This window comes from Vanacampus margaritifer, chromosome 8 (assembly GCF_051991255.1).
Source record: "Vanacampus margaritifer isolate UIUO_Vmar chromosome 8, RoL_Vmar_1.0, whole genome shotgun sequence".
Classification (NCBI taxonomy): domain Eukaryota; kingdom Metazoa; phylum Chordata; class Actinopteri; order Syngnathiformes; family Syngnathidae; genus Vanacampus; species Vanacampus margaritifer.
Window position 1 is genome coordinate 15,741,564 of NC_135439.1, and position 15,735 is coordinate 15,757,298.

General features: G+C 38.5%; 2 protein-coding genes across 5 annotated transcripts in view; both read right to left on the reverse strand.

Annotated features, from left to right (window-relative positions):
• The window catches only part of LOC144056160 (histone deacetylase 7-like), a 56,219-nt gene extending 53,756 nt beyond the window's left edge, over positions 1-2,463 (reverse strand). The window contains exon 1 of the mRNA XM_077572666.1: positions 2,320-2,463. The gene's annotated coding sequence lies outside the window, so the exon portion shown is untranslated. The remainder of the gene's footprint in view (positions 1-2,319) is intronic.
• Positions 2,464-4,005: 1,542 nt separating this feature from the next.
• LOC144056161 (vitamin D3 receptor B) overlaps positions 4,006-15,735 on the reverse strand; it is a 41,789-nt gene continuing 30,059 nt past the window's right edge. For all 4 annotated transcript variants that reach the window (XM_077572669.1, XM_077572667.1, XM_077572670.1 and 1 more), the window contains 3 exons: positions 14,681-14,832; positions 14,290-14,406; positions 4,006-11,851 (listed from right to left, as the gene is read on the reverse strand). In XM_077572669.1, the coding sequence (XP_077428795.1) occupies positions 11,598-11,851; positions 14,290-14,406; positions 14,681-14,832 (523 nt within the window). In that variant the 3' untranslated portion in view covers positions 4,006-11,597. The remainder of the gene's footprint in view (positions 11,852-14,289; positions 14,407-14,680; positions 14,833-15,735) is intronic.

Sequence of the window (15,735 nt, forward strand, 5' to 3'; positions counted from 1 at the left end):
ATGTTCAATTTGTCATTATTTACTAGCAAACATTTTTCCAACATTTATGAATGAATGTGACTTCTTGTATCCCACATAAAGAAGATGACTTAGAATTACAGTCTTCAATGAACGAAAAGTTAGAACCAATGAGAAGTTAGAATATCAAAAAACATCCGCAAAGGAAGATCTCCATTAGAATTTCAATGATAAATGCGGTATTAACACGCCATGCGTGCATTGTGAGCCTCGTGAGAAAGTAAAGTCCTCGCAGAGGAGAGGACCATCATGCGTTCCTCACATTCTGGGCCGCAACCGCATGGTTGCTTTAGCTCTAATGACATTTGGATGACTCGCATAAAAAGGGCATCCAACTTCCAATTTGAGCGGGCGCGTAATCAATGGACACGCCGTGAGGAAAAAGGTCAATCTGTGCTTTGCATTTCTAATGTGACCCAAATTGTTTTATTTCCCTCTTCTTCTTCTTTTTTTTGCACTTTATCTTTTCCTGTTTGGCTGTTTAGTTTGAAATCAAACTCTTGACTATCTTCTCCTCACACACACAAGCTTGTTATTACTGGAAAGCAACAACCGCAAGTGCCATATCTCAAACCAGGTTTAAAAAGTAAAACACGCTCACACTTAGAGTGCTCAGTGCATTGATCTGACACACACAATTCTATTGAAACCTCCACTGATAGAAATAAGAGAAACTCTGTTCAGATTTACACATAGGCTAACAGTATGTCCGTCTCTAGACATTGTTATCTGGTACCCAACAAAAGTCAGCCTCACCCTAAAATTCAACAAAGTCATACAAGAAAGTGTCCTCGAGTGACCCCAAAGGCTGAGAGGAAAAACTTCCACAGAAGTGCAGTCAAAATATCTTGTGCTGTTTGGGATGCTACTTCATGTAGCAACTTTCTTATGCCTACATGTCTCTACACTTTTGAGACACAAAAATACATTCGCTTGAAGCCACTCGTGCCTGGAATATATGCCACTAGCATGTGATTTGATTTCTCTTATCACTGGTGATGAGACACACAAGCTAGCTCGCAAACTAACATGCTTTGTGGCTCTCCTCGACGGGCGATGTGATCGTCGCGCCTTACCTCCTCTCTTGGGAATTTAAATACCAACACGGAACTGTTCCTTAAATCGTGGTATCCAGAGAAGATATATTTTCAGGGTGTAGGCATAGTTCAAAAGCTAATGTTGTAATGTAATGTTGCTAGCTGTAACGGTCAAAATGGGCCTTGTACAATTCAGGACTGCGTAGTCCTAAGTCTTAACACGTTTTTGCTTTCAGCAAATATGTGTGGCATGTGTAATGTATTTAGAAACAAATTTCTAAATTCACAGCTTCTTAAAAAAAAGAAAAGGTCATTCACAATTCCGAAATTACGTCAAGTCAAAAATAGCGGCCTTATGCTGCATTCGAGGAGGGTTTGAAGTCAGATTTATCCCACTCGGAGTGTCCCAGTTCTGCCCTCAAAGCGTTTGAGGTAATTGTAAACAACAAAGATGGCTGATAAATGGTTTGTTCTGGTTAACACAGTCATTCCAAATCACAGTGTGTCACGTCAATATATGTCTTATATTTGCATTTGCCTCGATTGCTTTGAGATCGCAACTAACACGATCCAAGTGGGATAAATCTGATTTCCCACTTTCCTTGAATGCAGCATTTATACTCCGTGAAACTACACTCTCCGCTCATTGAATTTCATTGGACTTTGGTTCCTTGTAATTTAATTTGTGAAGATTTGATTCGAAAGGGTTGTTTGACTATCATAACAATATGCCTGGTTTGTATGCTAGTCACAGTCAAAAGCAATACAATACGTCGTGGAAATGAAGCGTTACATTGTGGAAATAGCAGAAATGCCCGGATGTTTGGAATTGTCAGTACTCACCAACAAATTCAGTGACGCTTATTTTAAATTCAGCCTGTCCCCACTGACCCTGGCCTAGTACAGGGTACACCTTTGACCTTGTTGCCATCAGAAAATCTATTTGCTAATTTAATATTTGTTTAAGAAACGGGAAAAAGATAAGGCAGGCAGAATGACTTAAGTCATTTTTAATTTTTGTTTCAAATGGGTCAATCTGACCCGCAAAACAAAACACCTTGCATGCTAAACTGAAGTGTCATTGTGTTCCTCTTATATAATTTTTGTTGCAAGCTTTGCGTGACTTCAGAGGTATATTTGAATTCTTCTAAATATGTTGGCTAAACGCAGCCACTTGACTTGACAACTTCCACAATAGGCCACACTTCGTTTACATAAAGTTCTGATGTCCACTATCCTTGGACATTGGCTGACCTTTACATACCTGAACAAAGCCTGAGATAGCCGTTAGTGGCTGATTCTTCTCACATATGGACGCGAACGTGCTCTCAGTTATCCATCCTGCGTCAAAGCATTGGGTGTACTGTTTCTTCTCGCACTGCCGGGACGTAATGCTGCCAGAACGTGCTCACCTAAGGGATGTCGCTGCAACCAGAGCCTCTCTTTCCCTTCACCTAACCTCATGCGCAGATGCAACGGTTTGAGCAGACCGCAGGAGCGCGAGCTTATCAGCAGGCAAAACAAGTGCTTCTGCGCCGCAGCAGGCGTGACAATTAACTGTCGAGCTAGGACTGAATTTCTCTGATAACCTTTTATTTGTTGGCCCCGTGCGCGGCTCTACGTGCAATCTCACTCTTTCCACGGCCTGCTAGAGATGTGCAATGGAGATGAGCTCAAATCTCATCAAGCATATTGTACACGCGTCAGATGTGTCTTGATACAAGTCTTCAGTGTGTGTGTGTTTGTGTCACACCACAACTTTGTGGTCACGCTGTCCGCCAGCGCCTAACTGATGCTAACTGCTCCTGACCGGCCTATCACAGGTCATCAGGTCAGAAAGTGATGGGCTGTTTGGCTCATTGGGAAAGAGACACTGACCTCTAGTGGATAACTGGTAAACTGCATTTATTAAAAGCTTTTCATCCACCCTGGCATGACCAGAGAATTTACATCATCAAGAGCCCTATAATATTTGTTCATAAGTTTAGCAATTTGCCCCCCTGAAATTGGGTTATCAAAAATATATTTTTTAAATTGATATCATTAAATAATAGCTGACTTTGACTCTGAATTTGTTTTAAATATGCATAGGTACGTGAACAATTAAACAAATAAAGAAAACTACATAATTATGAATATTAGATTTAAGTGAATTATAATACTAAAATTACTTCACATATTACAAAAGCGTATTGCGTTCACTTCAGAAAAAAAAAGTCCTGTTTTTCCCGACAAATTTTTGGCGGGAGCTTTGTTTTTTTAATAGATTTTTTTCAGTTTTTCAGAGTAATTTTTCCTTGTTTTGTAAAATAATTATTTTTCAGTTTTTCTGAATATTTTTTTAAAGGGTTTTTTTACTCAGAGATTAGAGAACAACCCATAATACAGTATACACATTCATTCCTTTATTGAGAGCCAGTAAGTAAACATGACCATTTTATTGCATATGGAAGTATGCAGGAAAGTGTCCGCTTCCGCTATTAGCGAGTCTGCAACAAGTCACTTGGAGTTCAGAGCTAACATTTTTTTTTACATAATTAAACTGAATTAAATCAAAACTGGTCCTTGTTGAGAACAGCTTTTGATGAGTGATGACGTCGGATCAATTAAGTCTTTTTTGGTTCCAGACTCTAAAGATGATATTAGGGGCTTATTTTCATTTAAGGGGGGAAACCTCCCATATGCTGAAACATCTTTTGTATTCTTGTCATATACATCAATGATATCATCATTCATCAGTAAGAAAATGAATCGAAAAGGGAACAATCCAACCTAATGAAATAATAATGATAACATAACCCAAAAAGAAACAAATTATGGTTTCAGTATATCTTTTGTAACAATTGTTTGGTGGTGTGCCGTGAGATTTTTGTAATGTAAAATATGTGCTTTAGCTGAAACTGGGTTGGTGTCGTGGATGGTCCCTCAAAGATTCCACACAGAAGCACACTGCACTGTACAAGTGTTTATTTTTGATTTGCAAAACATTGGACAAAATAATATTACATAAACACAAACTTATAATAGAAAAGAGATCTTTGAGGAAAAAAAAAGACACAAAAGATAAAATTGCAATTACAATAAAATTTAGGTGATTTAAATCTTTCTGATAACTAGAGCCAAGCGTGACCTATACATGAGGCCTTTTGTGGCAAATAGATTCAATCAGTATGCACGCATTATATAAGATTACATTAAGTGCTTTTGTTGGTTTAGGCATTTTTAATTGAATGTGGCATAATTTGGCTTCATAGTGAAGGATTAGAATTCAATGCCAAATTCATAAGTACTACGTCATAAGTCAGATTCTCTCCCAGTCACACATGAAGCTGGGGAACGTGGTGTCCCTGCAGTAAAAAGGTCATATGGCACAAAGCTCAGGGTACAAGTCGCCATGGCAACAATCTTCCTTTTTATAATAATAATAATAAAAAAAAAACTCTTATCATTTCATTCAGTGTTTACCTGAAGCAGTTTGACATGAGTACAAAAAGTGATCTCTCTCCAATGAGTACCACTACGTTCCTATTGGGGGCAGTGGGGGATGAGGGCGACACTTTGGACCACGCCTGCATTACGTAGTGTCGCTAAGGGTGATGCTGGAAGATTTATATATATATATATATATAAAAAAAAAAAGCAGCATTGCGTGTAATTGTATACTGATGATGTCGCCTCTCTTAATTCCCCTCGTCGGACCTAACATGGGCCGGGAATGACACAGGTAAGGGAGTAGACATCAGATAGAAGATGTGAGGAGAAACAACTATAGAGCTTAACTCTTTGACTGCCAAAAACGTTAAATAACGTTTAGTAAAATCCGATGGAGGAGTGCCAAAGACGTTAAAAGACGTTTTTTTTTTCAAAACAGAGGTGAAACTAACCATTTTCTATTGTTGATTACTGAAAAACGGAATAAGGTAGAAACAAACTTTTTTTTCTGATGAAAGATGAGAGTCCAATCTTTCATTTGGTAGTATGTGTGTTTCCATAGTCCAAACACATCATTTTCTGTGGACCTTGAAAGATCAGTCAAAAATGCTTAAATCGGCTGGCACCCACGGCATCCCTTTTCTGAAAACGTCTGGCAGTCAAAGAGTTAAACTATGCATATGGTACCAAGTGTGGCTAACACACCTCTCATTGCTCCATCAGCCACTAAAGTCCCTCCGGATACTTCACTAATAAGTTACACTGCCTCCACAAAAGGTCCTCTCCCAGGTTTGCCTTTACAAACTATACAGTGGCTTGAAAAAGTCTACACACCAGTTAAAAAGGACATTTTTGTGATGTAAAGAATAACCTTTTCCACTTTCACTGACTGTAGGAGATTGTTGTCACATGTAGGACACGGCCAGGCCGAGTACTTGCCAGAAATCTCTGCAGCTCCTTTCAACATCACATGGTTGCGTTCGTTTTCATGGGGTTGTTACATCCGGGCGGCTGCGTACGCAACTAACCAAATCACATTCAAAGTCATGTTGAAAAGACAAAAATGTCCAAGGCATTAGCTGTACCATGGAACACAGAAGTAGAGATTTTATGGCACCGCTGATTTTTAAGAGGACTGGACAAGAAAACCGCAATTATGAAAGAGTTGCAGGAATTTCTGGCAAGTCATGGCTACATCCTACATGACAACAATTGCCATATTCTTCACATGGTTTTCCTTTTCATTCAAAAAAAAAAAAACAAAAACAAAACACAAACAAAACATTATCCATTCAATAGAATTAGCTGACTTTAGGCCAGATGTGATTATTTTAAATACAGAAACAAACAAACAAAAAAAAAATTTGTCACAAAATATCAGAAAAATCTGGTCTGTTAAATAAAGTGTGTAGACCTTTTTTTTTTTTTTTTCCCCACTCTCTAAATATGCCAAGGACAATGTAGTCGAGAAGAGTATAACATATTTCGAGCCAATGTGAGCCCCGCATGTGCAGGCACAAGATTGAATAAAAACACTCCTGGTATTTTGTGCGTTGGGGGGGTAATGCTTAGTATGAAAAGACAACTAACTGTACAACGAGAAACAAACAAACAAAACTATGAACGACTTCATTAGCTGGACTCTCCCAAAATCTGTGAGATATCTCTGAGGTAATCATTGAAGCATGACTCATTAGACAGCAATAAATACCAACATGAATACAAACATTACAAAAGTAAAAACTGAAGCAAATGCTAAAGCAAAAAAAATAAAAAATAATTGAGCTAAGAGGTAGTTTTTTTTTGTTTTGTTTTGTTTTTTTTAGGTTGACTATGGTGTACATGCATTGTGGACACTCTTCGTCTAAAGGACTACATTAAGTTGATTCCATTACAATCCCTGTCGTAAAGGCGGGAACGAAAACTCAAAGAGAACATGTGGGCGGGGAGAAGGCTAGCAAATACCTGCTCTATGGACAGGATTTGTAATGGCAAGTCATACGAACAAACGTTCAAAAGAGAAAAAAATGGGAACTGTAAAGCTTGCTGGTGATAGTGTACCATGACGTGTAGATTACAGGTATTACGGTATGTTACGTCGCCAATGTTGAGCTGAGCGCTAATCTCAACTAAGACGGACGCATGTCATCTGTGGTGGATCTCAATTGCAGGAGAATTTGCAAGGTCCAGTCTTCCAACAACCACCACAATGTTAAAAACCTTTGAAGCAGCTTTTTATGGTGAAAACAAAACAAACGGTAAAAGCTCGTGTCCACATGAACGGCTCTATGATATGTACAATGGGTCGTAGTAATGAACGCCAACTTCTACGTTACTTTCGTCCTCTACAATTTTCCTGTTCAGCTCAGAAATCCTCACCGAAGAACCCTCGGACCCTGTTCTCGTGTGGAGGGAAGTCTCCCCGTGGCACTTACACAACCCACAAAATTCTCTACTTGGATTACGCATATCGACAAATAAATATTACGACCGCACTGAAAAGAAAAACGGCAGGAAAATCACGAGAAGAAAGTCCTGAAGTTATGTGAATAAAGTTATAATGTTAGATAAAAGCTGGAATATTAAAAATATTTTTAATGTTGTGAGAATAAAGTACACAAAAAATCCCACAAGAAGCTTAAAGCAACAATCTCAAACAAGGAGCTACCTTATTTCTCCGTTCCGATCGGCAATATCATTAACAATTAACATTTTGCTCCGAAGGGAAAGTCAACGTTTCTTGACAACAACATGTTATATGCAACCTCACTAAACACAACATTCTTATTAATATTACATTTGTGTAATATGAGTTATGAAGCAAAATCCAGCCATTTTTATCCATCTCAGAGAGCGGCCATTTTGATTCTTGCTGTCGACTGAAAATGACATCGCAGTTGGCTCGGGCAGAGACCAATCACCTGTTTTCTCAAGCTGAGCTGTGATTGGTTGTTTCCCGTGATATTGATAGAAACAGCTGAATTTTGCTGTTAAACTCATATTCCACTAACACATTATTAACCAGAATACCAGATTTAGACGAGTGGGGCCGCATAGAACATATTATTGTTAATACATTTTATTTTGGGTTGACTTCCGATTTAAAGGGATATTTGACAAATTGAGCCATTTTCAGCAGTAAAAAGTTAATATTTCGTCCAGAATGAATTAGACAACTTCATTAATTTTCTTGTACACTTGATAACTTAAAAAATAAAATTTTCCACTTGCTGTCGACAGAAGATGACATCACCTGTGCTGAGGAAATAGATAACGACCAATCATGGCTCATGATTGGTCGTTACCTACTTCCTCCAGTTGACGCTTTACAGGGATGTGATTTGACCAAAGTGAAATTATCTGAAAATTTAGCCGGGGGTCTGGGGGCCGCTGGCACCCAGCTAGGTCCAGGTTTTTAAGTTTTTTTTAAGTTTTAAGTTGTTTTTAAGTACTTTCAATGCACTCACATGACAAAGAAATAGACAAAACAACAGCATAAATTTTCAATGTATATTGAACTATCCCATATAAAATGGCAGTTTTAGTCAACTCAAAATCAGTCACATTCAAAAACATTGGACTGCCTTTGCTTTTAAAAACTATCACTGAGAATATCATCATATCTAACTAATGTGATTACTAAGTTAACACATAAATAATGTTGAAGAGTTCAAATTTCATGAACAAATAATTGTATCATGACCAAATGAAAAGTAACTCATATTAGAGCATACCACAAATGTCTTTGTTATAGCAGAAGATGTTATCTGTCGGAGTCATGTGCATACACAATGAACTACTAATAAAAAAAATAAATAAATAATAATAATAAAAAAAAATCTGATTTTTTTTTTGGGGGGGGGGGATAAAAAAAAGCGGAATTCCGCGAATTAGCGGAAAAATCACATCCCTGGCTAAAGGAAAAAATTGTATTTTAAGGTATTAATTGTACATGAAAAATAATGAAGTTACCACAGAAATTCTGGACAAAACATTTTTTTTTTTGCTGCTTAAAATCCCTTTAAGTTCTTCTAGTAAGTAAGTTCCCATAAAATTAATTTTTCTTCCTCAAAGCTTCTTTGTAAAATGAATCTTGTAATATTTCCTCTTTGGACTATTCTCATAGTATTTTTTTTTTCTTTTCAGTGCTGCCCTAATATTACTTGGTACAAGTCAACACTGCATTACTATCTTTAAATAAATAGCAACAACCCCAGAACCAGAGCTACTTAGAGTATGAAGAAAACCTTCAAAAGGTCAATGTTCAGTTTATTTAAAAAAAAAATAATAATAAAAAGTAGTACAGCATACGTCCATTAGTTGATGCATACAGAGTGGTACTGCCTAAAAACAATCGTCACGTTTGTGGACATGAACGTACTTGCGTATGTTTGCATACTGTACTGGATAGCTCAAATGACCCCAGAAAGAAAACCAAAAACGTCATTCCATTATATCTATGTATACTATATCCCCATCTGGTTGTATTGGCACAATAGTAGAAGTTAGACTTAAGCCACAGTGACAGAAAATGGTCCTGCTGGTGAGTCAGTTTTGGCTGCACAGTTTAAAGCGACAATGCTCTCAAATGAGAAACGAGGAGCAGCACGATGCGCCCTGAGATGATGTCAGTGGAAGCGTCATAAGGTCTGGCACAGGAAGCCTGCATAGCCAATCACAGAAAGGACTTTTCGCAGATGTCGAAAATTGCTTGAGAACACATCGTCTCTGTTAAGACAGCTTGAATGCAACGCAGCAGCCACCCATGAGGACAGACTGCACTTGGACCAACCGACCAATGAACATGTCGGTCGACAGATATTAGAAGGAACACCAGCGACTGGGACCAAACAGGGAGACTAAAGCCTATCAACAGATCAGTTGTCATTCGTTTACAGCAATGTAGGCATACCACTAAATAATAGAGCGGCCTCTTAAGTACTTCCTCTTTTAAGGGGTTCGTAAGATATCAGAACTGTCACGTTGGACTTCTCAAGCGAGCAGTCCGCTGACGATGGGACATTAACAAATGGGAATTGGTTTAGATACTTCACTGACCAAATACTACTATGGCAGCAAGTTTGCAGCAGTGTTGAATGCCAAATGATCCCATTTTAGTATAATCAAACTCAGCCGTTTCCAAAACTAGAGACAAGTGAGAGTTAATCAGTTGATCACAACAAAATTCAAAACGGCAATATTCTATATTGCAAATTTTTATACAACAATTTAAATACTATTTAGAATTCTCTTGCATTTACATATTTCATCTTCACTACATTTGTTTTATACACTGGTACAAAGTTATTTTTCTTTGCACTTTATGTCCTAAAAAGGACAAAAGACAAAATACATAGATGTTTTTCCCCCCTCTTGAAAATGACAATTTAAATCTGAGGGTGGGGGCAATCCTAATATCCTGAATTTTTTCTTGTAAAACGAAGTATTTATTTAAAACGTTAGGGCTTCATTCTTGTAATAGTCCTACTTTTACTTAGTTTTTTCTTTCAAATGTACAACTTCATTCTTATTTTACAAAGGAAACTTAAAAAACAAACATTTGCGTTATACGACAAATGATCATTTTGTCTTACAAGCATTTAATTATTATCAACCTCCCAACATTAGAACTCTGTTCTTATTTTAGTGTTAAAATTAGTGTATTTTTGCAAACCATCAATTTATTTTCTGTTTTTAAACCAGCTTATTTCATCTTATTTACAGTTAACACATTTTTTTAAAGATCCAAATTCACAACTTTTATAAAAATTCTGATATGAATACTTTAGAGCAGAACCAGAACTTCCACTTATGTAGAGTAAGTACATCATTGCATCTGTGGTTACCCTAAATTTGACATTATGTACTGCATATATGGTCTTTACACGATACAGCCACTAGGGGGCTGAACAGCACACAAACCATCTGTAGGTGCCCACCAACCACAACGCCAACCTCCTCGCCCCCACAGTTCACAGACATTCTAGAAATTGGACTTCCCAGTCAGAAATGAAAGGTGAATATGTGTGGTGTGAAGCTCTTTTTGTTTCAGAAATAATGAAGTGAAATGAAAAAATAAAAAAATCTGGAGCAATTATATCCATTCCTATGCCAATTCCAAGTATGGTATACAACAATATATTAACAAGTCAGGTCTCTTACTGGAGCCTAAATTCACTCTTCCAGTTAGATTTGGCATTTAGCCCTTTAAAATCTGTGATATATAGTATATAGGCTTGATAAATGGTAATATAACAGTACTTAACATACACATGGTAGCAATTAACTATTTACAAGGAATAAACTATATTACTAGAAGCTTTAGGAAAACAAACTAAAGAGTAACAAGCCATGATGTTGGCTCGGTTTGATTGACAGTTTGTAGTAAAAAAAAAAGAAAAGGAAAAAAAAAGGAAAGTAGCTAACACATTTAGTGGCTGATTCTCACCTCCAAAAACCAGGCAAACCAAAATCTAATCTGCTAAATGACTACATTCTGCAATTTCAACTTAAATACTGACCGTTTTCCTTCATGGGCTGTGAGTCAGAAAAAAAAAAAATGTTAGCATGTCGCGCGGTCGCATGCCAAAGAGCAGCAAGATGGTTGTCCGAGACGGTAGAGGACCATACCTTTGGTGAGAGATGAACGGTTGGTATATATAAATATACACTGCCTTGTAGAGAAGCAGGTGACCATTAAAATAACTTATAAAGTAATGCAGAGGCACTGATTTCATCAAATAAAAATGTCATCCGTACTGTCTCTAAAGCGTCCACAGAGGTGATAGAAATATAAAACAACCCCGGTAAAAAAAGAGGTAGCTCAACGGAATGGCTAAATTAATAACTGAGTGTGTTTGTTGTTGTTGCTGTGCGTACATACACAATATGTCCAGGCAATTGAAGCAGCGTTGATTTAAATAGACCAAAAACACTGTAAAGAGGCAGAAGTATGCTTAGCTTAAGTTGTACTGAATGTAGTTCCCTTGTTTACTGTCGCTAAAACTTGCTCTCCATATCGACTCTTAAAAGAGACAAAAACACATACTTGACGTCCATCCAGATCATCGTCATCATCAGCTTTGATGCCCGCACGGGCCTCGTCTTGCATTAGGAAACCTCGCTGCCAAACACCTCCAGCACCAGCGGGGTGAGCTGCATGCTGTGCTCGGGCTGGAATGAGAGCGAGCGGTACTGTTTGGAGTGCTCCTCGTTGAGGCTGCGCAGGTCGGCCAGCTTCTGAATCATCTTGGCGTAGAGCAGGCTTCCTCCGGGGTGGTTGAGCTGGATGTAGGCCTGAAGGGCTTCGGACAGGTGGTCTTGGAGGGCTTCGATACGAGCGTGGTCCTGCACACCTGGGCGGTCTGTGGTGGGAGAGGAGGGGGTTGGTGTGTTTGATGTGTGGATTTTTAACTCATTCACTGCCATTGACAGCTATAGACGTCAAAAATTCATTTGAACTATTTTTATTAATTTAACATTTTTTCCCCACTTTTGTTAACAAGAGTATGAAAACCTAGAATTTTTTTATTGTACATTTAGAACAGATATAAAATGTGTGATTAATTGTGAGTTAACTAGTGAAGTCATGCGATTAATTATGATTGCAAATTTTAATCGCCTGACGCCCCAAATCTGTAATAATGTTTTATTTTATTTTTTAATTCATTCATTGCCATTGACGGCTATGTACGTCAAAAACTATTTCTATTAGTTTAATATTTTTTCCACTTTTGTTGACAAGAGTATGAAAACCTAGATTTTTTTTATTGTACATTTAGAACAGATATAAAATTTGTGATTAATCGTGAGTTAACTAGTAAAGTCATGCGATTAGTTACAATTTAAAAAAAATTATCGCTTGTCGCCCCTAATTTTTAATAATCTTTTTTTTTTTATTAATTCATGGCAATGAATGAGTTAATGTTACAGTTTGTTATACTGAATATCCTTGTTTGCAGAGGTGCCAATTCCAGGTCCAGAAATAAGTAAAAACCCTGCTACAGTTTGGCTTTAGCCCCAAGTGCTAGCCAGCTAGCTCCCTAGCTAGCTCCCATGGTGCTTGTTTATCTGCTAGGGAGCTAGCTAGCTAGCATCAGGGGCTAAAGCCAAACTGTGGCAGGATTTTTACTTTCTGGACCTGAATTTGCCACCTCTGCTTGCTTGAATGACATATATAACTCGGAAATACCATGACAACACATGAGACTCTTGCATTCAAGTTTGGAATCACATAAAATGGGGATAAATATTTATTTGATACCGCTGCTGAATTTACTAGTTTGCTCATTCATTCTAAATCCTTCAAGTTTTGAGGCAAGAGGATTGACTACGCCACTCCATGACTTTAATTTTCTACATCTTGAGCCACTCCTTTGGCGCCCTGGCTGGCTGCATGGTTTGGGTCACTGTCATGCTGGAAGAAACATCGATAGCCCAGCTCTGTTCATTGGCCGCTCAATGTGGTGAAGTCCTGTACCAATTGCAGAAAAACAGCCCCAAAACGATTCCAAATGGACTGATGGCAAACAGCTCAACTTTGGTTTCCTCTGGCCACATTTTCTCCAAGTCTTCTGACTCACAAAGATGATCACTTGCAAACTCAAGTGAAGGAAGTCAGCCCCAAATTTTCTCAACAATAATATCTTATATGTGCTGCAACAAAGCATCCTGATTAATATTTTGTTTGTGGAATTTTAATTATGCAGCAAAATCCACCCATTTTTATCCATCTCAGGGAGCGGCCTTTTTGCTACTTTCTGTCGACTGAGAATGGCATCACAGCTGCTCAGGGCTCAGGTAACGACCAATCACGGCTCAGCTTCAGAAAACAGGTGAGCCATGATTGGTCGTTTACCTGAGCCATGAAGAACTGTGATGTCATTTTCAGTCGACGGCTAGTGGCAGTACAAGATGGCCGCTGCCTCAGGGAGTATTTTGTTGCTTAACCCAAATTCCACAAACACAATATTAATCAGAATACTATTTAGACTTGTGGGGCTACATAGAACATATTATTGTTAAGAACATTTTTGGGTTGACTTCACTTTTAAGGCAAGCGTGTACATGTACTTCGAGGGCAGGGGCTGCCGTGTACACCCAACAAAAAATTTCACTGGAGCTCCAGACTGAGGGCAATTCTACTTTGGCAACAATAATAAAGTAAACAATACATTACATCTACAACAGTGCATTATGTAGCAGCATCTTTCTTAATTATATGCCTACCCAATACAGCTGCGCAGTTGCTGGGTGCATGACTCGTCATATTGTCAACCAGTAAGGCAGACGTTTGCTTGTCAAAAAATAAGTCCCACTCGTTACACTTCTATTTGAAGTAGTTAAACAGCGCAACGTTTGCAAACCTGTCTTCTTTCAACTCTTGCATGACACCGCTGCGCCTGCAAACTGTTTTGCAAGCCGTTCCCTCCTGTGGTCTGTGTGGCTTTGCAGACTTAAATTGTAGTATCTGTCGGCTTTGTAAGTGAACGCTTGTGGCCACATCTCTCCAAACAAAAAGGAATGGAAAGTATTGTGACTTTGTCTTTGGTTTTAGTAGCTGCTTCCGGCATTCTTTTGCTATACTGGGAGTGCGCTGTAATAAACGTGTGAGAAATGCAATTCTTTTGATTGACGCCTAGAAGTGACATCATGGAGCAGCGTCTGTGTACAGGTCACCGCTAGTCAGTTGGTATGCACACACGATAAGACAATAAAAGAGTTTAGCATTTTTCGTTTGCATTGAAGTCGAGTAAGGCAACCAAGATCACTGTTCACCTTAACAGTGAGCAGCATTCCGTACCTGGAGACAGCAAGCAGATGGCCATCAGCAGTACGTGTTCCTCCTCGTGCAGGCTGAGCTTCTTGAGGCCCACCTGGAACTTAACCAGCGGCTCCAGCAGCTCCAGAGTGTGGCCCGCTAAAGCACAACAGATTTAACATGGCACATTAGGATTTTGCTCAATCTGGTGAGATTCCAAACAGTAGCATTATTATGACTAAAAGTACAGTTTGCAGTGTCTTAAAATTACACTATATCTCATTGCAGTGGTACCGAAGTATCGAGGAGTATTTGGACTACACTAAAAATCATTTAGTGTAGAAAGGCGGTCCCGTACTAAAATGAGCCATTGGGCAAAGACAAAAATTGGCAGTGTGGCTTCGAGTGTACATGTGGTAGCATTTAGACTGACCTTTGGTGACATCACTGATCTGGTATTTAAAGTCGGGCGCACCGCAGCTCCAGGACATGTCTTCCAGGTTGAAGCTCTGATTTGAGCGCAGCATGATCACCTCAATGGCACTTGACTTCAGCAAGGCGATCTGATCCTCTGCAGTCAGCTCTCTGCAAGAGAATATGCTAATATGTTAGCAAACTGCAGCTGTTACACTAAATTTCAAGTAATTGAACAAATTATGTCACTTTAGTTTGATGATACTAGAGGTGGGACAATACAAGTAACGATACTATGACAATATGTGGCCTATGATAACGATAATATCCCAATACACGATATATTATAAGAAATTTTCTCAACGATATATCACAATATTCAGTATGTGAGTGACAGTTCTTCTTCGCCAATAGAGTCTAGACACCAGTTCGCCACTGCTTCTGCCTACTTTACCACCATTTAGGGCAGAGGTGGGCATCGAGGGCCGCAGTCCTGCAGGTTTTGCGTGTTGCCCTTCTCCAACACAACTGATATATGATCAGCTCATCAGCAAGCTCTGCATAAGCCTGATAACGATCCTGTTGATTGGAATCAGCTTGTGTTGGAAGTGGGAAACCTACTAAAACCTGCAGGACTCCGGCCCTCGAGGACCGAGATTGCCCACCTCTGATTTAGGGGATTAGCGCCCCCACAAACAGGACAGGAGAGATTAAGTACTGACAGTGACAGCAAAGGATCACAAAAATCACGGTTCGGATTGGCTCACGGATTTGAGTCACAGATCAAATCGTTTTTGGGATCAGAAAACAAAACAAGATAAATTGATGTATTTTATAAAAAGACTTTTGCCCATTAAATAATAATAATAATTTAAAAAAGCAAATCAAAATGTCTAATTTTGTCGTTTAGGATTTAGGAACACAAATTTAAGTGCAATAAGAGTCAGATACATTCTTATTTTATACCTGGTCCACATATAAAATAACATGGTATTAATGGCTTAAAGTTGTTTTCCTAAAATCTAAACATCAATATTTGACATTTTGAGTTGAATGTTTTTATTTATGGAAAAG